The 26182-nt window shown below is 49.6% G+C and overlaps 1 protein-coding gene across 15 annotated transcripts in view; it reads left to right on the forward strand.

The window, feature by feature from the left end:
• Positions 1-4050: 4050 nt before the first annotated feature.
• LIMS2 (LIM zinc finger domain containing 2) overlaps positions 4051-26182 on the forward strand; it is a 41849-nt gene continuing 19717 nt past the window's right edge. For 2 of the 15 annotated variants that reach the window (XR_010839070.1, XM_067025797.1), the window contains exon 1: positions 23631-23730. Coding sequence is in view for 3 of the 15 variants with exons in the window: in XM_067025796.1 (XP_066881897.1) it covers positions 23645-23730 (86 nt within the window). In the remaining 12 variants the exon portion in view is untranslated. Of the gene's footprint in view, positions 4849-5310; positions 5569-10818; positions 11026-11568; positions 11671-14592; positions 14852-23624; positions 23731-23801; positions 23981-26182 lie in introns of those variants that run through there. The other 13 variants (XM_067025800.1, XM_059052622.2, XM_067025802.1 and 10 more) reach the window with 13 other exon arrangements.

Here is a 26182-nt window from a genome sequence, read left to right on the forward strand (position 1 = left end):
GCCCCGGTCTGGGAAGATCCCACGTGCCGCAGAGCAGCTGGGCCTATGAGCCATGGCCACTGAGCCTGTGCGTCTGGAGCCTGTGCTCTGCAATGGGAGAGGCCACAACAGTGAGAGACCCGCGTACCACAAAAAAAAAAAAAAGAAAAGAAACAAAGGAATCAGAAGACTTCTCTGCTGGTCCAGTGGGTAAACTCCATGCTCCCAATGCAGGGGGCCTGGGTTCGATTGCTGATCAGGGAACTAGATCCCACATGCATGCCACAACTGAGAGTTCGCATGCCACAACTAAGAAGCCTGCGTGCCACAACTAAGGAGCCAGTGAGCCGCAAGTAAGGAGCTGGTGAGCCGCAACTAAGGAGCTCACATGCCGCAACTAAGGAGCCCTCCTGCCGCATTTAAGACCCCACACAACCAAATAAATAAATATTTTAAAAAAGAATACTATGAACAGTTCTATACCAATATATTAGATAATCTAGATGAAATGGACAAGTTCATAGAAACACAAACTACCAAAACTAACTCAAGGAAATATAGAAAATCTGAAAAGACTCATAACAAATAAAGAGATTGAATTAGTAAATTAAAAGCTACCCACAAAGGAAAACCCAGGACCAGAAGTTTTACAGGGGAATTCTACCAAACGTTTAAAGAATTAACACCTGGGCTTCCCTGGTGGCGCAGTGGTTGAGAGTCCGTCTGCCGATGCAGGGGACGCGGGTTCGTGCCCCGCTCCAGGAGGATCCCACATGCTGCGGAGCGGCTGGGCCCGTGAGCCATGGCCGCTAAGCCTGAGTGTCCGGAGCCTGTGCTCCGCAACGGGAGAGGCCACAACAGTGAGAGGCCCGCGTACCGCAAAAAAAAAAAAAAAAGAATTAACACCAATCCTTCACAAACTCTTCCAAAAATAGAAGAGGAGGGGACACTTCCCAACTCATACTGTGAGATCAGGTACTTGATATCAAAACCAGAGAAAGCCATCACAAAAAAAAGAAAACTACAGACCAACATCTCATGAATATACACAAAAATCCTCAGCTGATTACTAGCAAACCAAATCTAGCAACATGTACAGAGGATTACACACCATTACCCTAGGATTTATCCTAGGAATGCAAGACTGCAATAATATATGAACATCAAACAATGTAACATACCACATTAATAGAATACAGGACAAAAGTGACGTGATCCTTTCAATAGATACAAGAAAAGCATTTGACAAAATCTAACATCCTTTCATGATAAAACATATATAACAACCAAGCAAGACAGGGAAATTCCTCAGCATGATAAAAGAGGTCTACAAAACACAGCTAATATATTTAATGGTGAAAGACTATACTTTCAGGCTAAGAGCAAGAACAAGATTTCTATTCAACAGTGTACTGGAGGTTCCAGCCAGGGAAAATAGGCAAGAAAAATTTAAAAAGCATCAAGTTTGGAAGGGAAGAAGTTAAGCTATATTTTCAGATGACATCTGTTGTGTGGAAAAACTTAAGGAATCCCCTATGAAACTACTAGAATTAATAAACAAGTTCAGCAGGGTTACCAGATACAAGATCAGTGTACAAATTTTAATTGTATTCCTATACACTAACAAGGAAATATCTGAAAAGGAAATTAAGAAAGCAAGTGCATTTACAATCACACCCCAAAGAATAAAATACTCGGGAATAAGCTATCTAAAGTAGGGCAAGGCTTGTACACTGGGAACTACAAAACATTGTTCAGTGAAATTAAATAAAATCTAAATAAATGGAGAGACAACCCATGTTAATGGATCAGAAAACTCCTTTAGAGTCACACTTACCCCTTCTCCAACCATTCCTAACCCTGGCAACCACTAAACTGTTTTCCTTCTCTATAACATAACTTTGTTATTTCAAAGATTTTATATGAATTGCATAGTATGTCATCTTTTAAGACTGGCTTTTTTTTTTCACTCAGCATAATGCTCTTGAGATATGTCCAAGCTGTGTGTATATCATTCCTTTTTATTCTGCCTCCCCATGTTACCCTTGAACATATTTTTAGAATTACACTTTGATTTATCTGTAATGTTTTTTGGTGTACCTCTTTGTATAGATTTTTTAGTACTTGCTCTAAAAAGTCATATATACATAACTTATGCACAGTCCACTAGTGTCGACATTTTACCATTTTGTAATAGTGTTACCGGTTCCTGGGGTTCTCTACATTTTTTTCAGTCTATCCCTCTGTGTTCAGTTTGGGTAGTTTACTTTCCTCCACCCTGGGATTTCTCAATCTGGCTGGTGGAAATAGGCATTATTCTTGGCCCTGTGAAGGTGCCAGACACTGTTTCCTTGCACTGTTTCCAGTGGTTTTCCCCGAGGGAGTAGTTTCTCACATGCACATGCTTGTCAGCACTCAGCTGAGTACTTGAGGCGGACCCTTTGATCTTCGGAGTTCTCTGTTCAGCCTTCTCCTTCCCAGGATCCAGTCCCATGAAGTCCAGCTGCCTCTGTCTCCCTGGGCTCTCTGCTCCATCTCTTTAAGGGAGTTCTCTCAGCTCTGCCTGGGTTCCTTTTCTCCAGGCTCGGGCCTGGGAGCTCTCTTGAGGCAGTAAGCTGGGGCAATCACTGTTCACTTGTCTGTTCTGTCTCTTATGGATCACCATCCTTGGTTACCTGATGTTCAGTATCTTGAAAACAATTGTTTCATATGTTTTGTCTCTTGTTTTACATATTTTGTTTGGTTCCTGCTACTTCATCTTGGCTGGGTATAGAAGTCTTAGTAATTATTTTTTGTCTTGGAAAATATAGTTAGTTTTCATAAACGTGTCATGTTAATATGTACTAATGTTCTTATTGATTTTTTTAAAAAAATCTGCGTCCAGGTCTTAGTTGCAGCATGCGGGATCTTTTGTTGAGGCACACGGGATCTTTGTGTTGCAGCACCCACGCTTCTCTCTAGTTGTGGTGTGTGGGTTTTCTCTCTCTAGATGTGGCGCGTGGGCTCCAGGGTGTGTGGACTCTGTAGTTTGCGGCACACGGGCTCTCTCACTGAGGTGCACGAGCTCAGTGGTTGTGGCGCATGGGATTAGGTGCCCCACGGCATGTGGGATCTTAGTTCCCCAACCAGGGATTGGACCCACGTCCCCTGCTTTGGAAGGCGGATTCTTTACCACTGGACCACCAGGGAAGTCCCCATTCTTATTTATTTTTAAATGAATTGATAACTAATTAAATTGTTTTCATTTTAATTTCTAATATGGTAAATATTGATAGATATAACCCACATAAATAAAAGTATCCTTGTTCTACCTTGTTATATCCTTGGTACCAAACTATCTTTGGTATCCTCAATACTTTTGAGAACCATTTACATATATGAGTTTATTTAATCCCTACAAAATCTTTATTAGGATTATTGTTATCAACCCTGTTTTACAGATGAGGAGACTGAGGCCCAGAGCAGGGGAGCAGTTGTCTATCACACAGTAAGTGTGAGACAGTATCTGAACCCACGTAGCCTGACTCTATGGTCTATACTCGTCAAACGACGATGCCACACTGCCCTTCAGAGCATGGGTTTTTCCATTTGTTACAGTGTTCCTAAGCCTCAGAGTAACCATTAGATGCTGGCCCAGCCCCTTTTTTTCCCAGGTGTCTGCACCCTTCTTGCCCAGCAGAATCCTTGGGCTCCAAGTGTCTTCATGTAGACAACTTTGGGGGTGACCCCAGGGGGAAAGATGTGCAGCTGATTTCTGCTTTGTGTTCATGCTTGGACCCCACACTTACGGCCTCGGTCCTAATCGACAGACACGCAGGTGGAATTACAGCTTCTCTGGGCGGCACCGGTCAGAGGCCTTGGGCCTCCTTGTAGCTGGTCAGTTAATGGAGTAGCATTAGTGCTGGTCAAAGTTACTGTGCCTTGGCGGGGCTGGGGGTGTTCCCAGACCTGCTTCTCCCAGGGCAAATCTCAGACTAGTGAGTAGCTATGAAAGTCCGGAATATGTAACATGACTTTGAGCATTAATTGCATCTCCAAACAGATTCCATTTTTCAAAGAATACTTTCCATCAAGATTTCCTTGAATGATAGATTCCCTTAGGTGTAAACTCTTTCAGTTATACAAATTCAGTTTAGGTATTGATGTGTTGAGTAAAATGATATTTGAGATGCTTTCAGCAACAGGAGTATGATATGCACTCTACAATTAGGCAGCTCATCATACGTTTATAAAACTGACCAAGAATGTTTAAAACAATGTTCATTTAACAAATATTTACTGAGCAGCTTCTCTGAGTAGAGAGAGCCCTGTCCTTGGTCCAGGGGGTAGAGCAGTGAACAGGGCAGGAGTCTGTCCTTGGAGAGTTTACATTCTGGTGTCTAGCATATTTATAGCATGATAGCAAGTCATTTTAAACAACATGTCAATACAGTATAACATCACTGGTTCCAGCAAATGGCTGAGTGCCTGCTCTAGATCTAGCTGGCCCTCCTGGGTGCTATGTTGTGCAAAAGTTCAACAGTTCCAACCTCGAGGGGTGTAACGTTTGATGGAAAAACGAAAACCAGTCATCCTCGTAAAAGTTGTGCACACGAATGCCGGCCCACCCCTAGCAAGCAGCACAAGTCCAGGGAGATCCCGGAGCAGCATTTATGTACTGCACAGTGTGACTGATGCCCAGAGCTGGACGACGGGGGCTGCCCTGCTAAGTGCCAATCAGTGTGGACATCTGCCATGAAGAAACAGAGCATGGAATTGCAAACACAAAAGGAGCACAGAATAACTCTGCAAACAGATCACCAAATCACTGCCCAAATGAGACTGGAACAGAAGTGTCATCAGCACTCATCTTGGATGGTGCAACTCAAGGTAATTTTTCTTCTTTCTACTTCTGGGCATTTTCCAATACAATGAAAATTTTATAGCAGAAGATTATAATTGATTTGACATAAATAATCCTGAGAATTTCCTTCTTGGGGAAACAGTAACTGGCAGGGAGGTGTCTTAGTAAGCGTTCTTGGGTTATTCCATGTGGTTGCAGGTTCTCTCTTCTTGTGCCCTTGTCGGGGGGTGGCTTTGGCCTGTGTACCTGTTCTAAGCATCAGGCTTCCCAGGGGCTCATGAACCCAGTTTAGTGAATGCTCCGTTTAGCAGCTGCCAAACGAAGGCCCCCCGGGGCGGCTGCACCTCTGCTGGCCCCTCTGAATTCAGAGGGCAGCTGTCGCTCCATTTGTTCTGCAGCCCTGGCTCCCAGCCGGCAGGGAATAGACTTTCAATGGCCCGCCCAGCAGGCACCCCCCCCCCCCAAGGGAGGCCGGCCCTTCCTTCCTCGGCTTCCTCCATCTTCTCCTGATCCCAGAAGTGCCTCCTGCCCCACCGCCAGCTCCAGCCCAGCCTCCTGTCCAGGGAGAGATGGGGCTGAAATGCCTGGGCACCCCGTGGTGAATGGACACTCCCAGGAGCTGCCCGCGCCTCGACCACGTGGCCGCGCCAGGAGGGCCAGGCAGCTGCTCTTCCCCAGAGAAGTGGATGGTGGTGCTCAGGGCAGGAAGCAGCAGGACGAAGCGGAGTGGGACCCAGCCCTCTGAGGTAGAGACGCTGCGTGGTGCGCAGCGAGTGGTGCTTTTTGCGCTTGAGATGTGCGTGGGGCCCTGTTCCTGGTTCTCCCTGCCATTCCCTTTATGCCTTCTAAGTGGTCACGCTAATGTCACTAATGGGGAAAGGGACCAGCCCTGGAGGGAATGCCCAGCTTACCTTGGCGGATGCTGGGCCTCCTGCTGGGCAGGCCAAGGATGGACAGGCTGCGGTTGGGCGTGGGCACCGCCGATCTTTATTCTGGACACGGGTGGAGATGCTCCGATGGGGAGGTTGGCTGTTGGTCATCCTCGTGGGAAAGGGAAAGGGAAAGGGAAACGGACCTCGGCGCATGGAAGAAAGGTGCTTTTAGAAGCAGGGAGAGGCTGGGGACCCTGCACGTGAAGAACTCTGTGGTCACTGTGCACAGGTGGTTTCTTGTTGGGTGATGGAGGCCATGATGTTTGAGGTGCAAAAATGTGGCATTGCTGAATGCCTGCTGGGGGCTGTTCTCTGGCCACTCTTGTTCCAAACTCGGGAGTTGAGTCAAGTCTGTCCCAGAGCCAAGGTAAGAGTGAGATGCATTTTTCTCTTCAAAGTTCAAGGCAGGCAGTCTCTGGAAAGGAAGCCGAGCCATGAGTGGTGTAGCTCCTTGGCTCAGCAACACCCCTGAGTAAACCAGACTCTGAAGAAGGGTCCTGTGTTCTCCTTACCCTGAAGAAAGTCTCTGGGTCTCTTTGTTTGTTCTACAGGTGTTACAAGCATTAGTGGGTTATGATTCCACCCGCTTATTTCACTGAGCACTGCGTGGTCCAAGAAGTAAGGACATTTTGTGCTGGTCAGACGGTGTGTTCTGAGGGCATGCTCACATTTTAAAATAGAAAAATGTATGTGTCAAAGTGACAAATGTTCTGGTGTCTGTGGGTGTGCTGCCCGCTATTCATTTCTCAGCCTTGGGAAGCCTGGGCTGGGGAGAGGCTCCGGCTGGAACAGTCCAGGAGCTTCCCTAGCCCTCCCCAGGGATTCTTGCAGGGCACTTCTGGAACAAACTTTACACTCGAAGGAGCTGGCTAATTTAAGTAATGTATTCCTACCCTACGAGGACTAGTGCTTGATCACCCCCGACACCCTGAGAGGGAAATGCCCAGACCAGAGGCAGGGGGAGAGCCCCCCGGGGCCCTCACATCGCATGGGCTGTGACACCCATCCTGCCTGCTGGGAAGGCCTCTCTGCTCCTGCCAGGGCAGGAGAGATGCTGAGACCGCCCTGAGACCTCCTTCTCCATCCCATTGCCACGTGGCAGAAGGGCCCTGGCTCTAGAGAGAAGGCCACTCGAGGCGCCTGGAGACCCCCACTTCTCACCGTCCTCATCCTACTGATGAGGCCATGCTGGTTGAGGGAGGCCCAGCCCCTCCTTTGGCCCCCATGACCCCCAGCCCCCCACCAGGGCTAGTGCAGGTGTGGTGCTGGGCTGCAGTGGGGAGTGAGAGGGTGGATGGGCGGGGCAGCCAGGGAAACCCCCTGGGAAGGGGGTGCTTACAGGTGCCCCGAGGCCCAGAGGGTGTGGGGCCTGTGCCCGGGGGGACCCCACGCCTCCGGGTCCTTTCTAGGATAGCTCCCGTGCCACTCCACTGCTTGCTTTGTGGCCCAGCCTTGACCTGTGACTTCTCAAAGCTTCATCTGTCCTGCTCTGAATCATCACATTAAGTGGGTGATTCAAGCCTCACTTCGGAGTGTCATCAGGGGCTCCCTCCCTGTCAAACCCCAGCCTCCAAACTGCACCCTTTCCTCCTCCCTCCCTCCTACGTCTCTGCTCCCCTAGAGCAGGATTTCTCCAAGCAGTTATAACATTCTCTGTCACCTCCATTCTCCCCCTAGGGTGCTGCATGCCCCACTGCAGGGAGCACCGTCTGCATGACCATAGTGAGGAGTGCTCCTAGGAGTGGGGCATTGCAGGGTCCCACCGCACCCCTCCAGATGGACTCAGGTCCCCTCACACGCATGGGCCTGCTCTTGACACCAAAGCCAGGTCCCTCCCTGTCCTGCAACCGGAGCAGCTTGCACATGGGAGCAGTCATGCCCTCCGGGCTTCTGTGATACCTCACTCCTCTCCTCCTCACTCCCTGGTCCCCTGACCTCTCACCCTTGGAGGGCTCCTGACCTCTCACCCTTGGAGGGCTCCTGGCTCAGCACAGACACCTTCAGTGACCTCATGAGCCCCAGGGTTGAAACTCCATCTGCATCAAACCTTCCACATCTTTGCAGAGATGGGACCTCTCTGAGCTTCAGGTTCACAGTGCCCACTCCCCCGCTACATTCCCTGGGATGTGCAACGATGTGTTTATGGTTTCCTTTGCTGTGCAAATGCTTTTAAGTTTCATTAGGTCCCATTTGTTTATTTTTGTTTTTATTTCCATTTCTCTAGGAGGTGGGTCAAAAAGGATCTTGCTGTGAGTTATGTCATAGAGTGTTCTGCCTATGTTTTCCTCTAAGAGTTTGATAGTGTCTGGCCTTACATTTAGCTCTTTAATCCATTTTGAGTTTATTTTTTGTATGGTGTTAGGGAGTGTTCTAGTTTCATTCTTTTACATGTAGCTGTCCAGTTTTCCCAGCACCACTTATTGAAGAGGCTGTCTTTTCTCCATTGTATATCCTTGCCTACTTTATCAAAGATAAGGTGACCATATGTGCGTGGGTTTATCTCTGGGCTTGCTATCCTGTTCCATTGCTCTATATTTCTGTTTTTGTGCCAGTACCATACTGTCTTCATTACTGTAGCTTTGTAGTATAGTCTGAAGTCCAGAAGCCTGATTCCTCCAGCTCTGTTTTGCTTTCTCAAGATTAAATGCACAAATCTTAACTGTACATTTCATTATTTTTGACAAAAGTATACACTTGTGTGACCCAAGCCCCTATTAAGATATAGAACATTATCATCACCCCCAAAAGTTTCTTCACGCCCCTTTCCAGCCAATCCTTGCCCCCCACGCACACCCTGAGGCAGCTGTCATCCTGACTTTTTTCCCACCACCGGCTAGCTTTTCTGCTGTAGAGCTTGATATAAATGGAGCAGGAGCTCTTCTGCATAAGGCTTCTTTCACTCAGAGTCATGTCTGGAGATTCATCCAGGTTGGTGTCAGTGTTGTGTCCGTGCTTGCTTAGACTCTGCCCCTGCGCTCTGGCCCTGTCCTCTCCCTTATTCCCCATGCCCCGCCCTCCCGCTCTCCAGACCACCTTTCTGACCTCAGGGCAGCAAAACGAAAACAAAAACAAAACAGCACTTGCTGTTTTTTCCGACAACTCTTTTCCTCATTCAAACATCACCTCCATTTGTCCCTCCACTCTAAAGCAGCCTGGTACATTTTTCTTTGCAGCACTTGTCCCTGTCTAAAATCATGTTTATTTGTTTACAGTCTGTCCCCCGCCCTAGCTAAACTCAGTGAGAGCTTGGCCCAGGTCCTCTTGTTCACAGCTGTACCCCCGGTGCTCATATACCGTGAATAGTCTTGAATGAAGGGGTGATGAGTGAGTGAACATCTGAATAACCACTGCCAGGCAACTGCCTGCTCTTTCTTGCAAATCTGACCTGTAGCTGCACTGTAGGAGGCTGGCCCATGACTCCTGGAGGCTCCACATCTCCAGTGGGGCTGAACGATGCCACGGTCGCCCCCCAGCTCTTGCTGAGTGTTCCCCTGGCACAGGGAAGAGGCACTCTGGATGATGGGTGAGCAGCAGGGGCCTCTGGTTTGGCCACAGGCAGTCTCCTGCTCAGCAGCAGTACAAAGGGAGGCTGGAAGGCTGGAGGGCAGGCATGGGATCCCCCACAGGTCGGGAGCGGGTCCCTTTGGTGTTTTGCTGTCTACTTTTCATCCCCTTTGGTTCCCACAGGACCCCAGTATTCGCTTAGGCATCCAGTCCATTTCTGGTGCACAGCCCCCAGCACACTTGCTTCTCTGTGTTCGCAGTTATGGAAAGCATTTATCTCTCAACAGGCAGACGACCCAAGAAATCATCCACATTTTACACTTAATCAACCATCAAATTACAGTTAACCAGAATCAGCTAAGACACGTTCGCAAAAAGAACAACTGCAAACCACACTCATTTCAAGATATCAGCTACTTTGGAACAGGTGCCTTTTCCAAGCTTATTCTGCAGATATAAGGCTGCACGGTAGTATCAGTTCATCTTTCTGAATGACCCTGTTTATTCATAGGTTGCTATTTTGCATGGCCATTTCTAGATAGTCTTTGTCTGTTGTCAAGAAGTAATGCGCGACATTCAGTCGGGTTAATAGACCAGGCTGCTCAGTTCTGCCCGCCTCCCCGCCGCCCCCCCTCCCCCAACGGTGTCATTTGGGCCATCTCCACCGCCCCGCTAGAAATATCTGCCTTTAGGTAGAGTGAGGCTTTTGTTTTGTTTGTTTGTTTAACACTTTTCTCAGAATAGATTCCCTAAATGGTTTTATATCACCAGGTCACTTTAATGGCTCTTCTCTAGCTTACCAGTAGCGAGCACTTCATCATAGGAAGGAGGAGTAGTACCTGGTCCCCCTCCCCAACTTCGGCGTTTGGTTTGTCTTTACAAAGTACCTTCTGCTGGGTTAGGGGGCTGCTCACAGACTTGGATGAGATGGCAATTTCCTGGGGAGGGCACTAGGTAATCTCCTGGCCTGGCATCTGAGTATGCAGAACCTGGCTCCTGACTCCGAGGGGCACCCCTCGACCTTGACCTCCCTGGAGGCGGGACTGCGTGGACTGGGAGTCCCCAGTGCCCCGGGAGGTAGTCGGTGCCCAGAAACATCCGTCTGCGGAATTAAAGCGCGAAGGTGACCCCCTTTCCTGCCCGGGGCCGCAGCGGGGACTCCAGGCTTGGGGGCCAGCGGGGAGGGAGGTGGTCTCAGCACCGCCGCTCTCTCCCCCATCCTTTCACCCCCTGCGTGTGTTCGCTTTCCAGGGCGGCCCGGGACAGCGGAGGGGGAGCGCCGGGTGGGGGGCCCCGGCGGGGCGAGGGGGCTCGTTCGCGTTTATTATAACTTCCCTCCCTTTTAAAGGAAAGCTATGCCCGGAATCCGGGAGGTGGCGGGCGAAGCCGGCGGGGAGGACGTGGCCCGCGCCCGCCGCAGGCCGAGCTCGGGTGTCCCCCGAGACAAGGCGGCGCGGGTGGCGCGGCGCCCCCCTCCCCGCGCTGCAGAGTTGGGCTCCCAGCTCTTCGCCCGCCCTGCCCACACCTCGTGCCGCTCCGCCCCCCCCCGCCCCCGCTCTCCGGCTGCGGCCCCCACCTCCGGCTCGGGTGGCTGGGCTGGGCTGGGCTGGGCTGGGCGGCGGGCGGAGCGGCTCCCAGCCTTTTTTGGGCGTCTCCTCGCTCCGCGCGGACCTGCGGGCGGGCGCTCGGCGGGCGGCGGCGGCGAAGGCGGCTCTGGGGGTCCCGAGGCGGCCCCGGTTCGGCGCGCTCGGCCACCATGACGGGAAGGTAACTGCCCCCGGGCGGAGGGCGCCGCTGGCCAGGGAGGGGGGCTGCGCGACAGGACCCCCGCCCGCCCGGAGCCTTTCCCGCACGCCGGCTTCCCGCGGCCCCTCCACCTCGACCGCTCCCGGGCGGCAGCGCCGGTCAGGTCAGCGGTCTCTGACCCGCGCGTCCCGCCCGCCCGCCGGCTCCAGGCAGGTGAAGGGCCTGTTCCGTCCCCCGCACCAAGGGGCTGTGAGCTCCGCCCCTCCGGGGAACCAGGGCTCAGGGGGGCCGGGGAACTTGCTCAAGGTCACAACCAACTAAAGGGCAGGGCGTCAAAACCCAGGCTGTTGGCTTCTACCAGCTTCCCTGTGTGATCCTGCGCGGCCTCACCTCTGGAGCCTTCTGTAAGCCAGGAATGGTAAAAATGGTAAAAGGTCTGTCTGGGGGCCTGGCCAGGACTGCCCACAAACATAGGCTGCACGGGGATGGGCTGGGGGCAGGAAACTCCCCCAGGCCTGGCCTAGGTTCTGCTCTTATACCTCTTGTGGCCATTTCACAGATGCGGTGACTGAGGCCACAGAGCCCGAGTGACTCACCAGGCCAGTCACATGTCCAGCAGTTTCTGGCCAGTGTTGGCCTCTGCGGCCCTTTCTGGAACGTTGCTGGGTACAAGTGCATGACTCACGGCTGGGTGGGAGGGGCTGGTCTCTGAGGTCCGGGCACCCCCTTCCAGCCAATCCCTGGGAGGAGGATGCTCTTCTTCACCACCCCTTGACTAGGGTGGAGGGGACCCTGTGGCTTTGCTGGGGAAAGGGGTTTGGGGAGGCAGTGCCCAGGAATGGAGAGCGGCCACTCGGGACAGGGTGGTGGACCCAAACCTAGGTGATCTGCCCAGGCTGCAGGGGCACATTGATCGCTATTAAGGCTGTGGCCCCGAGTCTTAGGGCAGCCCCAGGAACCAGCACGGATCCTGTCACCTGGGGAGTCCTGTGCTTCACATGCGATTTGCTGCCCACTTCCCAGACCTCCTGTCGCGACCCAAGTCTGTGGACAAAGCCAGCTCCCAAGTGCTCACCCCTCCTAGTATGCTCGCATCCTCCGGTCCCTCGCAGGGCGCCCCTGCCGGCAGCCTTACTCCACACCCTCGGAGCTTCCGAGGAAGAGAAGGGAGAAAGAAGGACAGGGACAGAATCAGGAGCAGCGACAGGTGGGTGGTGGGGTGGGGGTGGGATGCGTGGCAGGTGGTTCTCCAGGCGCAGAAGAGACCGTAGGGCAGAGCCTCAGGGTGCCAGCTTCTGTAGCAGCTTCTGCCCAGATGCCCTGGGTGGGCGTTGAGGCAGAAACCCGGACGCACCTCTGTTCCCTCAGCAGGAGTCCTCTCAACCCTGATTCCTGGGGGTTTTCCAGGGAGAGGGGGCGCCGTCGGGTCAGCCAGACGCAGCCCGGCAGGAGAAGCTGGGAAGGCAGGCGGTGGTGGTGGTGGGGGGAAGCAGAGGCCAGCCTGCCCCAGCTGCTGCCTGGCTCCAGCGGGCTCCCTGAGCCTGAAAGATGCTTGTCGTCAAGTGACACGGACCAGAGTGAGCCTTGGAAAACACTGAGTCGGGTTTTTCCTTGTGAAAGTAAAACTGCTCATCTTAGAGAGTTTGGAAAAACCCAGAAACAAAAAAGGTAACAGAAACATTAGAAGAAAGAAAGAAAACACCAGCAGTTCCAGTCCTCAGAAATGTCCCCAGGAACATTTTGGTGGCTTTCTTCTTTTCTTGTGGTGTGTTCTCCTGCTCATTGTTTTCCACAAGCTGTGAGTGGTCTGTGAGCACAGTGTTCCACCCTCCTTTGAAGTCTGCCTACCGCGTGCAGCGTCGGTGCCAGGGCTGGCTAGCCTCCCCTCCCCACACAGGCATGGGGGCCAGGCTGGCAGAGCAGTGGACATTCTACCCAGTTTTGGGGGTGGGAGAGGTTTTTCCTGCCCCAGAAGCTGTGAAGTTTCATTTTCATGCCACCATGCCCTCCACACGTCCACTGCCCCCACGAGATGCCAGGGCAGTTCTCACACCTGGATCCTGGTTCTCCCCACATCATCCCTTGCTGCCCAGACCAGGCTGACCTTTGGAAATGACCCTGTCCTTGTACACCTCATGTACCTTCTGGGCCTCTCCCTGCCAACGGCGTAAAACCCCAGCCCTCCATGGGACTGGGGCAGATGAGACCAGAGGGAGGGCAGCGGGGGGCCCCTGAAGTGACCTGGAGTGACATGCATGACCAGGCACTTGGGAAATACTCCTCTGGGGATGCTGAGGAAGAGATGGGGAAAGAGACTGGCCAGGAGGCAAGCAACGAGAGAGCCTCTCCTTGGCAGCCATGGGGCTCGAGAAGACTAGACGGACTCAGGGGACCTGGGGGGTGGAGTCTGGACCCAGGGCGGATTCAGGAAGAGGATGCCCAGTTTGTGGTGGCAGGTGTGGGAGTGGACACAGAGCTAGTTTGGGCCATGAAGCATTCGAAGAGCTGTGGTGAGTCCAGGGGGAAACCCCGAGACTGGACATGGAGGGCCTGCAGCCCAGGAGAGGGCTGAGCTAGGGCGGAAGAGTGAATGAGGCCTGCAACGTGGGCGTGGTTGCTTAGGGAGCAGCTGTGCTGTGGGAAGAGGCTCAGCCCCAGCTGCAGCCCTGGGAACTCTGGACCTTAAAAACACTGCATCTTTGTCCCAGCTGAAGGGGCCTTTGGCATCACTGGTTTTCAAGCCTGGGTGGGTTACGTCCCCTACCCAGGCACCTGGCCTGGCGGCAGCTCTCTTCCCAAGGAAGCCTGGGACCTGGTGCTCACAACAGTGTGACTCAGTGGCTTGGCCTACCCACCGAGTCCCACCCACCACATGACCGGCATCGCAGAGGCTGCCAGATCCCAGCTGGGTCCCACGTCGGTACGGTACAGAGTGGGGCTGCTAGAGCCCTGTCCTCACACCTGCCAGCCTCTCCCGACCCCCATGGTGCGCCCAGCTGTTCCCCACCCTCCTCAGGAATACGGCCAGTGACCCCTCAGCGGAGGAACCTGCCTAGGTGCAGCTAGGGTGGCAACCAGAGCCCTCAGGACAGCCCATGGGGCTGTGATGGAGTCAAGGGTTTAAGCAAAGTGGGAAACGGGTGACATGGGATGTGCAGCTGAGGCCTGAGCCCCAGGCTGGGCCCGGCCCATGTCCCCTCACCTCCTCCCTTTTCCTCTGCTTCTAGTAGACTCCCATCTCTGGCTGGCCTGACCTGTACCGTGTGCCCACTTCCGTACTATAACAACACCTCTACCTGGGCTCACTTCAGGCTACCTGTGTGATGTGAACCAGTTCACGAAATTCAGGAAGCTGAGCAGTCCGCAGTGTGATGTGGCACAGGATGGCCCGGGCACACCGCAGTGGAGGGGGGCCGGGCGTTCCCCGCACAGCTGCTGGCTCGCCTCTGCAGCACCCCCGCTGCTCCCTGCTTCCACCTACCACGTGCACACTCTCGCCTGAACCTTCCTGTGGGCTTCATTTCTGGGTGGGGAGCTGGGTAGAGGGAGGGAGGTACCTGAACTGTGCTCCTTGTTCTGTTTATTCAGATCTTCTGAATTTCTGATGATGTCTATTTACTCGAATTTCCTGTGAGGCAAGAAGGTTGGAATACACCACTCATCATCTCAGGCATGCCAAAGGATCTGGGCAAGTCGTCTTCAGCCCCCCAGTGAGGTTGGCTCTGGCAGAGAGGCTGTTCGTGGTGGTGTCGCTGGCTCCCCTGGGCGTGGCACTAACCACTCAGCCGGAGAGGCAGCGCCATCTCATGCCTTGCTGGCAGCTGCCCTGGCCCTTGTCTCTGCCCTAGTAAGTGACATAGTTGCATTCATCACTACGTGTGTGCTGCTTAGACGTTTGAGATAGGAATCCCATGCCATGAAATTCACTGTTTCAGAGTGTACAGTTCAGTGGCTTTTAGTACATTCACCAGGTTATGCAACCATCACTACTAATTCTAGAATATTTTCATCACTCCCAAAAGAAACCCATTTGCAGCCAATTTACCCCCTCCCCCAGCCCTTGGCAATTCTTAGTCTGCTTTCCGTCTCTACAGATTTGCCTGTTCTGGACGTTTCGTATAGATGGAACCATACATTATGTCACCTTTTTTTAAATTTTTTGGCCTGGCTTCTTTCACTTAGCATTGTGTTTTCAAGGTTCATTTATGTTGTCGTATGAATCAGTACTTTGTTCCTTTCTTTAGCCAAATATTTCCTTATATGGGTATACCACATTTTGTCTATATGTTCATCTGTGGTGGACATTTGAATTGTTTCCACTTTTGGCTCTTCTGAATAATGCTGCTGTGAACATACCTATATATATTTTCTACTTTCTGGAGCATATACCTAGGAGTGGCATTGCTGAGTCACATAGTAACTCTATGTTAAACTTTTTGAGGAATTGCCAAGCTGTTTTCCAAGTAACAGCACATTTTTTTACATTCCCACCAGGAATGTGTGAGGGTTCCAGTTCTCCACGTCCTAATTAATACATCATTATCTGCATTTGTAGGTGTAAAGTGGTATCACATTATAGTTTTGACTTTTATTTCCCTAGTGACTTGTGATGTTGGACACCTTTTCAGGTGCTTATTGGCCACTTGTATATCTTCTCTGGAGAAATGTCTGCTCAAATTCTGTACCCATTTTAAAATTAGATTCTTTTTATTGTTGGGTTGTAAGAGTCCTTTTTGTATTCTGGATATTAGACACTCGTCAGATATATGATTTACAAATACTTTCCGCTGTGGATTGTCTTTTAACTTTCCTGATAGTGTCCTTCAATGCACAAAAGTTTTAAATTTTGATGAAGTTCTATTTACCTATTTATTTTTGATTACTTGAGTTTTTGGTTTCATATCTAGGAAACTGTTAACCTAATCAATGGAGATTTATACCTATGTTTTTTTCTAGGAGTTCTTTAGTGTTAACTCTAATATTTCAGTTTTCAATCCATTATGAGTCAGTTTTTATTTACTTATTTTTTAAATTTTTTATGAGTCAGTTTCTATATATGACCTGAAGTAGAGGTTTAAAATCATTCTTTTTCATGTGGTCATTAAGTGGTTCTAGCATCATTTGTTGACAAGACTATTCTTTCCTCAGTGAATTCTTGGCAGGCTTGTCAAAAATCAATTGACCTTGGATGTATGGGATTATTTCTGAATCCTCAATCTGATTCCACTGATGTACGTGTTTATCCTTATGCCAGTACCATACTGTTTTGATTACTGTAACTCTGTAGTAAGTTATGAAACTGCGAAATGTGAGTCCTCCGACTTTGTTCTTTTTCAAGTTGTTTTGAACAACTATTCTGAGTCCCTTGCATTTATTTCCATATGAATTTTAGGATTAGTTTGCCCGTTGGCAGTTGGAATTTTGATACGGATCGTGTTGAATCCATAGGTCATTTGGGGGGAAAGGTATTGCCATCTTAACAATGTTAGGTTTTCTAATCCATGAACATGGGATGTCTTTCCATTTATTTAGGTCTTCTTTTATTTCTTTCAACAACGTTGCATAGTTATCAGTGTATAAGGCTTACACTTCTTTGGTTAAATTTATTTCTAAGTATTTTTTTCCTATTTATTTATTTATTTTTGGCTGCATTGGGCCTTTGTTGCTGCACATGGGCTTTCTCTAGTTGTGGCAAGCGGGGGCTACTCTTCATTGCGGTGCGCGGGCTTCTCATTGTGGTGGCTTCTCTTGTTGCAGAGCACGGGCTCTAGGCACACGGGCTTCAGTAGTTGTGGTTTGTGGGCTCTAGAGCACAGGCTCAGTAGTTGTGGTGCATGTGCTCCATGCATATGGGATCTTCCTGGCCCAGGGCTTGAACCTGTGTCCCCTGCATTGGCAGGCAGATTCTTAACCACTGTGCCACCAGGGAAGCCCCGTATTTTTTCTTTTTGATGCTATTAAAAATGGAATTGTTTTATTAATTTTATATTCAGATTGCTCATTGCTAGTGATTTTTTGTATATTGTTCTTTTATCCTGCAACCTTGATGAATTAATTTACTAGCTCTAATAGGTGTGTGTGTGTGTGTGTGTGTGTGTGTGTGTGTGTGTGTGTGTGTCAGGGGGAAGTTCTTTAGGGTTTTCTCCATATAAGAAAACGTGATGCACAATTAGAGATAGTTTTACTCCTTCTTTCCAATCTGGATGCCTTTCATTTCCTTTTCCTGCCTAGATGTCTTTGCTACAACCTCCAGTGCAATGCTGAAAAGAAATGAGAAGGCTGGATATCTTGTCTTGTTCTTGACCTTAGAGGGAAACCTTTCAGTCTTTTACAATTAAGTATGATGTTAGCTGTGGTTTTTTTTTTTTGCAGTTTGAAGAAATTCCCTTCTATTCCTAGATCCTTGAGTTTTTTGTTTTGTTTTGTTTTAATAATGAAAGGTTTTGGATTTTGTCAAGTGTGTTTTCTGCATTCACTGAGATGATCATGTGGTGTTTTCCCTTTATTCTATTGATATGATGTATTGTATCAATTTTTTAATGTTAAAACAACCTTATCTTCCTGAGATAAATCCCATTTGGTCATGTTGTACAATACTTTTTATAGGCTTCTGGATTCAGTTTTGTTGAGGACATCTGTATTCATAAGGGATGTCCATCTGTAGTTTTCTTGTGATGTCATTGTCTGGTGTTGGTATTAGGGCAATACTGGCCTCACTGAGTTAGGGTGTTCCCTCTTGGTTGATTTTTGGGAAGATTTTTGTGAAGGACTGGTGTTAATTCTACTTAAACATTTGATAAAATTCTCTAATAAAACCATCTGGTCCTGGGGTCCTCTTTGTGGGAAGGTATTTTTCTTTTTCTTTTTTTAAAAAATTACTAACCTATTCCCTGTACTTGTTACTGGCCTATTTGGATTTTCTGTTTCTTCTTAAGTCAGTTTGGGTAATTTGTAATCTTTCTAGGAATTTGTCCATTTCAACTAGGTTATTTAATTTGTTGGCATATGATTGTTCATAGTATTTCCTTACAATCCTTTAAATTTCTCTAAATTCAGTCCCTTGTTTCATTCTGATTTTTAGTCATTTGAATGTTCTCTTTCTTTCTTGGTCAGACTAGATAAAGATTTGTTAAGTTTTGATGATCTTATCAATAAACCAACTTTTGGTTTCATAGATTTTCTCTACTTTTTTCTAGTTTCTGATTTATTTCCGCTCTAATCCTTATTATTTCCTCCTTTTGCATACTTTGAGTTTAGTTTACTAATCTGTTTCTAGTTCCTTAAAATGGGAGGTTAACTTATTGATTTGATATTTTTTTACTGTAGATATTTACAGTTATAAATTGAGCACCACTTGAGCTTCATCCAATAAATTTTGGTCTGTTGTGTTTTCATTTCATTCATTCCAAAGTATTTCCTAAATTCCCTTGTGTTTTCATCTTTGATTCATTGGTTCTTTAGGAGTGTGTCGTTTAATTTCCACATACTTGTGAATTTACTAACTTTCCTTTTATGAATGATTTTAATTTTATTCTGCTGTGGTCTGAGAATATGCTTCCTATGATCTCAATCATTTTAAATGTATTGAGGCTTGTTTTATGTCCTAATATATGGTCTGTCCTGGAGAATGTTCCATGTGCACTTAAGAAGAATGTATATTCTGCTATTGTTGGGTGGAGTGTTCTATAGATGTCTTTAGGCCTAGTTGGCTTATAGTGTTATGTCTTCTGTATCCTTGCTTAGCTTCTATATAATGGTCTATCAATTATTGACAGTGGAGTATTGAAGTCTCTAGCTATTATTTTTAAATTATCTATTTTTCTCTCAATTCTGTCAATTTTTGCTTCAGGCATTTTGGGGCTTTGTTGTTAGATGCATATGTTTATACTTGTTATTTCTTCTTTATGGATTAACTCTTTATCATCATAAAATGTCCTTCTTTGCTCTCGTAACAATTTTTGCCTTAAAGTCTATTTTGTCTGATAGTATAGCCACTCCAGTTCTCTTTTGTTTGCTGTTTGAATGGTATATCTTTTCCATTCTTTTATTTTCAGCTTTTTGTGTTTTTGAATCTAAAGTGAACCTCTTGTAGAAAGCATATAGTTGGATCACATTTAAAATATCCATTTTAAAAAGTTCAAAAAATTTTTAATTGGAAAGTTTAATCCATTTATATGTAATGTAATTACTGATAACTGGGGTTTACATCCCACTTTCCTATTTTTTTCTATTTGTCTTATGTCTTTTTTGTTTCTTAATCCCTACACCATTGCCTTCTTTTGTGTTAAATTATTTCATTATGCAGTCATTTTTAAACCAGATGGGAAAAAAAGGTTTAAAAACAAAAAATACATTTATACTGTCTTTTATATTTATCTTATGGTTACCTTTACTGCTCTTAATTTCTTTTTTGTTTTTAAATAATTTAACAGTTTCTTCTATTTCTTTTCCTATTTATTTATTTATTTATTCCTGCGTTGGGTCTTTGTTGCTCCGTGCGGGCTTTCTCTAGTTGCGGTGAGCAGGGCTACTCTTCGTTGCAGTGCTCAGGCTTGTCATTGCAGTGGCTTCTCTTTTTGGGGAGCACGGGCTCTAGGAACGTGGGCTTCAGTAGTTGTGGCCCACGGGCTCAGTAGTTGTGGCTCACAGGCTCTAGAGCACAGGCTCAGTTGTTGTGGAGGACAGGCTTAGTTGCTCCGAGGCATGTGGGATCTTCCCGGATGAGGGATTGAATTTGTGTCCTCACCATGCTGGCAGGTGGATTCCTAACTGCCACTGCACCACCAGGGAAGTCCCTGCTCTTAACTTATTCATGTGGATTCAAATTATTGTCTAATGTCCTTTCATTTCATCCTGAAGGACTCTCTTTAGTATTTCTTTTCAACTCTAGGATTTGTTTTTGGTTCCATTTTATAATTTCTCTCTATTGATATTCTCCATTTGGTGAGACATTTTCATACTTTTCTTTAGTTTTTTAGACCTGGCTTCCTTTAGTTCTTTGAACGTATTTATAGTAGCTGATTTGAGGTCTGTCTAGTAAGTCTAACATCTGGGCTTCCTCAAGGACAGTTTCTGTTGATTGCTCTTTTTTTTAATGTGTCTAGGTCATTTTGTTGTTGTTTCTTTGCGTGTATCATAATTTTTGCTGAGAACAGGACTTTTCAAATAAAATAATGTGGCAGCTCTGGAAACCAGATTCTTCCTACTCCCCAGGGTTTGTTGTTGCTGCTTATTGTTTGTTTAGTGATTTTTCTGAAACGATTCTGTAAAGTCTGTATCTCTGTCATTTGTGGCCACTGAAGTCTCTGCCTGGTTAGTTTAGTAGTCAGCTAATGATTGGACAGAGATTTTCTTGAATGTCTGAAACCAGTAAGTCTCCCAGCCTTTACTGAAGGCTCTGAGTGTATGTTAGGGCACAGTTTCAACATCCAACCAGGCATTTTACAACTCTGCCTTAGTCTTCACTTCCTGATTGTACAGATCCCAAAAGGTCCATCAGAAGTGAGAGCTTAGGACCTTCTAAGGACTTTCTTGAGCATGCACATAGCCCTGGCCATTCGCATGGCCTTCTAGATTCCCGGGAATATGTTGGTTCTTTTTGAAGCCCCTAAGGACATCTCATTCCTTGGTTTTTCCTTTTAAGCTTTTTGATTAGTCAATAGCCCAACTGTTCCCCTTTGACAATGGCAGCTACGATAGTAATACATAGGTAGTTGTAATAGTAATACGTTTGAAAAAGTCACCCCAGGAGAGGCTTTGAGCACTGGGTAAGTGTGAGTGAGGTCACATAAAAACCAGCCTTTCAAGCGGGATCTTCCAGGGAAGACCAGGTCATTCTCCTTTGGGAATGAAGCTTTGAAAGAGTTTCAGCCCTGTTCTGCTCCCTCATTACTGGGAATGCAGCCAGTTACTTTTCTAGGCAGCTATGGAGTTAGGAAGTGGGGATTAAGGACTAGGATAAATTGAAACACCATAAAGGTGTTCTTACCAAGATTCAGCTTTTATAACCCCCTCCCAGTTGGTTATTTTTTAAATTTATCTATTGTTATTGAGGTATAATTGACATACAACATTATGTTGTTTTAGCTGTACAACATAATGATTTGATATTTGTATATATTGTGAAATGATCACCACAGGAAGTCTAGTTAACATCTAGTTAACTAGACACCATAGTTATAAAAAAATTTTTTTTCCTTGTGATGAGGACTTTTAAGATTTATTCTCTTAGCAACTTTCAAATATGAAATACAGTATTATTAACTATAGTCACCATGCTGTACATTACGTCCCCATGACTTATTTGTCTTACAAAAGGAAGTTTGTATCCTTTGACCCCCTTCACCCATTTCACCCATCCCCCACGCCCCACCTCTGGCAACCATCAATCTGTTCTCTGTATCTGACCTGGGCTTTTTGTTTTGCTTTTAAAATTCCAAGTATAAATGTGACCACACAGTATTTGTCTTTCTCTGTCTGACTTATTTCACTTAGCATAATATCCTCAAGTTTCATGCATATTTTCTCAAATGGCAAGATTTCATTCTTTTTTCATGGCTGAATAGTATTCCATTGCATTTATATACCACATCTTCTTTATCCATTCATCCATTGATGGACATTTAGGTTGTTTGCATATTTTGGCTATTGTAAATAATGCTGCAGTGAACATAGAGGTGTGTATATCTTTTCAAATGAGTGTTTTTGTTTTCTTCAGATAAATACCCAGAAGTGGAATTGCTGGATCATATGGTAGTTCTATTTTTAATCTTTTGAGGAACCTCTATACTGTTTTTCATGGTGGCTGCATCAATTTACATTGCCACCAACAGTGCAAGAGTGTTCCTTTTTCTCCACATCCTCACCAACACTTGTTATTTCTTGTCTTTTCGATAATAGCCTTTCTGACAGGTGTGATATCTCCTTGAGGTTTTGACTTGCATTTCCCTGATGATAAGTGATGTTGAGCATATTTTCATGTACCTGTTGGTCATCTGTATGTCTTCTCAGCAGTTTTTCTTTCTCTCTGGGTTACTGTAAGTCTTTGGTTAATTTACAGAGTTCTGAAAAAGGTGATGCTGACATTCCTTGCTAGTTTTTTTCATTGCTTTTATGGAAAGACAAACTTTCAGAGGTCCTTATTCTGCCATTTTTGCTGATCTCATTCTTACTGTGTTTTTGCAACTGTGTTCTCTGGAGCCAGCATGCTGGCTGGGGATCCCAGTGTGACTGGTACCTCCACCCCCATGGGTAACAGGTGCCTAGGCCCTAGGCCATCGACTTGAAGCTCCTCTAGGAAAACTCTCTACACCAGCTTTCTTAAGCATTCATCTCTCTACATCAGCAGGTGGGAGGTGACCCTTCTACTTGTTGGCTCCAGGCTCAGCTTCTCTCTGCCCGTTAGCCCCTGGGGCCACCTTTAAGAAAATATTTGTTGAATTGATCAGTGCTTGGTACCTTTGGAATCGAGCTGCTTTGACAAACTATACTGCACCCAATGCTTGCAGTCATCTGGCTGTGTTTGGGGGTTGACCCCCAGGGTGGTTAATGAGTACTTACTTCCTCGTGTTTGGATTTGCTGGATGACGTGTGTTCCTCGGTGTCTGGGACTGGCATCTGAGTCTCGATGGATCCCCTCAGTTTCCTCCCGCCCCAGTGTTGGAGGACCAGCACCCTGGAATGGTGGAAGGCAGAGGAAGATAACTGCTTATACTTCCTGACCTTGCTAGAAAGGTTTTTCAGGGAAATGGAATCTATGTTATAGATTTCTGTGAGTGCTCTGGATCTTTATTTAATGCTGAGCATGGTGCCTGCCCGGCCAGCAGTGGCCACGGCTCAGATGCTGGCCGTGGGTGTTTGCACTTAGATCACAGTAACCCCACCAGTCCCTTTAGGTACAAATGTATGGAAACGGCGCCTTCCTGGCGGTCTTCCATCAGATCGTGCTGCTTCTGCTCTGCGTGGTGAGCTGGGGGGGCTACCTGCCCTCTAGCTTTTGACAGTGTGGACCTCTTTTGGGGTGGATGGTTATTTGTTGGCCAGATCCAGGGACTGGGCTGCCCTGGTCTGGGTCTCCTAGCTGGCCGCAGGTTCTCAGGGGAGGGAACAAGGCAAACGTGGGCATGTGTGGGAATCCCTCATCAGCTGCTTGACTGTTTGCAGGATTCCTAAGCTGCTCAGTCCCATACTGCCCTCCTCAGATGACTATACCATGGTCAGCATGTCCAGGGGTCTTAGGGTTTCCTCGGAGGCTCCTGGCAACCCGGGATCTCCGGGCATCCTGCCCTGCCACTGTGGACTGGACCTCTCACCTCAGTGCTCTTTGGGATCTTCCCAGCGTGTCCCCTCCCCAGCCTGGACCCAACCCTGCCAGCCTCAGCTTTCACTGTGCTGCCCCCGCGGCGGGAACAATATCCTTTCTATTCGGAGTTGACTCTGCTGCCCTTTGGAGATCGCAGTGCGTAACGTGAGCTCCTGTGCAGAGGGGTGGGGGCCGAGGCGCCCCCCGCACACCGGGCGTCCGGCCGCCCAGCCCGGCCGTTGGTGGCTGCCCGCCGCCGCACCTGCCCCCCGAGGCTGGGGTCCGACGGCCCGTCGGAGCCGGCGGCCTGCGACGCGCCGGCAGGAGGAGGCCCGCGCCATGGCCGCCCGGCTGGGCGCGCTCGCCGCGTCGGGGCTGTACCGGCGGCGCCAGCACCGGCAGAGCTCGCCGCCCGCCGCGCCCGGGTAGGTGGCGGGGGCAGGGCGGGGACGCGGGGGACAATGGCCGGAAAGCTGCCGCCGCGGGCCTTTCCTCGGACACCCGCCTGGACCTTCCGACGGCGGCGGCGGCCCGGCTGCCCCGGGCGTGAGGACAGCGCCTGGCGTGGCGGCCATGGGGGGCAGGGCGCGGCTTAACGCAGCCGGGTTTGCTGTGCTGGGATCAGCGCTCCTGGGCAGGGCGCTGCGGATGGGGCGCTCAGATAAGTTGCCCGAGGTAACCGCCACGACTGCTTTCAGGCTCGGATGGCTTTCTGGCCGCTTTCTAGATGGGCACCCTGGGTGGTCAGGGAACGCACTGGACATCACCCATCCAAAAAATGGCTAAGCTATGACTTGAAGCCAGGGTGGACTGACTCTGAAGCCTGAACTGCTTTATCCCGGGGAGAACTGCCAGTGTAGACAATGAGGAGAGCTTCCTTTGGGACTGGGAGGGGGAACCTGTGGGTACGGGATGGACCTCAGGGCATCTCCGAGGATGAGTTAGCCTGGGGTGGGGAGGGCCTGAGGGGGTACTTAGATGCTGGAGCCCCCAGAGTGAGGGTGGGGCTGGGGGAGGGGCTTCTGGACATGTTGAAGTTGCAAGGAGCGAGAGCGAGAGCGGTGAGGGCTGTGGGCTTGGGGTCTTTGGCATCAAAATAGCAGGTGGGACCCCCGGAGGCGTGGGGGAGGAGCTGTGGGAAGGACGCGGGGTTTGCGAGGAGGGGGTGGGGATTCAGGGAGGAGACAGCGCAGCAGTCACAGAGGTGGGCGGCCTGGAGGGTCCTGGAGGAGAGCGAACCCAGAGGCTGATGCTCCGCGGTAAAAGCGCCCCACTGTGTGCTCATGGTGCGCGCATGGCCAGGGCAGCCTTCCGGAGCGGGGCTGAGGGTTGAGCCCTCAAAGGTGTCTGGGAGGCCGTCAGGTGGGGAGCAGGGAGCAGAGGCTGCAGAGGACCACCCGCGGGATACCTGTTGTAGCCGGGCTTGCACCTGCCTCCGTGTCTCAGGCCCCTCACCAGGGGCCACACCAGGATGGGCACTGGACAAGCCCACTGCTCCGGTGGGGAATCTGGAGCGCGGGAGGCCAAGCGACTTACCTGAGTGAACGGGAACCCTCACCGGTTGGCCTCTGGATGACCGTGAACATCTGCGGAGTGAGCCGGCAGTGGGTGACCGGGGCCCTGATGGGCCGGAGGCCAAGCTGGTGGCTGCTTTCACTGTATGGATGCAGCACAAGAACTTGGCCCAGATGAAAGGAGGGCAGGGCTGATAGTGAAGATCAGGCCTCAGGAAAGTCCCGTGCACACATGCACGCACATATGTTCATATGCTAACCTCAGCCTGATATTTCTTTGAGCTTATGGCTTGTGACTGACTGCTGTGCGGGATCACCTGGCCTCAGCGACACAGACTCACCCTCGAGTTTGCAAAGACCCCTGTGGCCAGCCCCTGCCTATTCCCGGGCCCTCACGCTGGCTTTCTAGGCTCTGGTGGGTGGGAGACTGGAGTGGGGGATGGTCTGGGGTTGTTGAAAAAGCAGTCTTGAACGGTCATGCCTGTATGATGCCACCAGGAGCTGAGGGGACGAGAGAGCATGGGTCCAATCCCGTGTGACCTCAGCAGGTTTCTGACCCTCTCTGCACAGTTTCCTTATCTGGAACCAGCAACCTCCCCTCACGAGGACCTGGCTCAGAGAGGACTCCCCCCAGCCCACCCCAGGCTAGAGCTCAGTGATGTCTTGCAACAAGTAGGCTTGCGTTGGCTGTCAAGATTGAGAGCCCTTGGGGTGCCGCGGAGGGTTGGAGAAGGGTACAGGGTAGGTGGGGGTGACCACTCCCTCCTGCCCCACCAGCTGTCCCAGCCCATCTCAGGGAGCAGGGACTTCTGCGCCGGCATCCCCATGGCCCCTGCTCAGGAGCACAGGTGTGCCCCCCCGCCCCCCAGCTCTGGGGTTTGGCCTCTAGGTGGTGGCCGTGCCCTCGGCAGTGTTTGTGTGCTGTCCAGCCGGGGTGGGGCGAGGGTGTCTCCCTGCGGGTAACCGGGCAGACTGTGTTCCCGGCTCTTGGGCGGAATGTGTGAAGGAGGACGTGGCACGCGCGGTCTCCCTCCTTTGTCCTCGCTGGGAGCCCTGCTCGGCCCGGGCAGGGGTCCCTGGGCTGCCGGCAACAACCGCTCTGTATCCAGCGCTTGGCCTGCCCGGCCCTGTACTCTGCGCGCTGTACGTACGCTGCAGGCAGCGAGTTCTTCGCTTCAGCTCTGCGGGGCGGATCCTGCTCCTTGGCGACCTCTTTGCAGAGGAGGAAATGAGGCCCCGAGGAGCCGGCACCTTCTTGCAGGTGCACAGTTAGGGGCTAGGGCTGTCAGGGTTTAACCTTGTGGGGTGGAGCCCAGAGCGGCCTCCTCCTGCAGGGGACAGCTGGCATTTTCTCTGACGGGGC

The sequence above is a fragment of the Kogia breviceps genome, chromosome 2 (genome assembly GCF_026419965.1).
Source record: "Kogia breviceps isolate mKogBre1 chromosome 2, mKogBre1 haplotype 1, whole genome shotgun sequence".
Lineage (NCBI taxonomy): Eukaryota > Metazoa > Chordata > Mammalia > Artiodactyla > Physeteridae > Kogia > Kogia breviceps.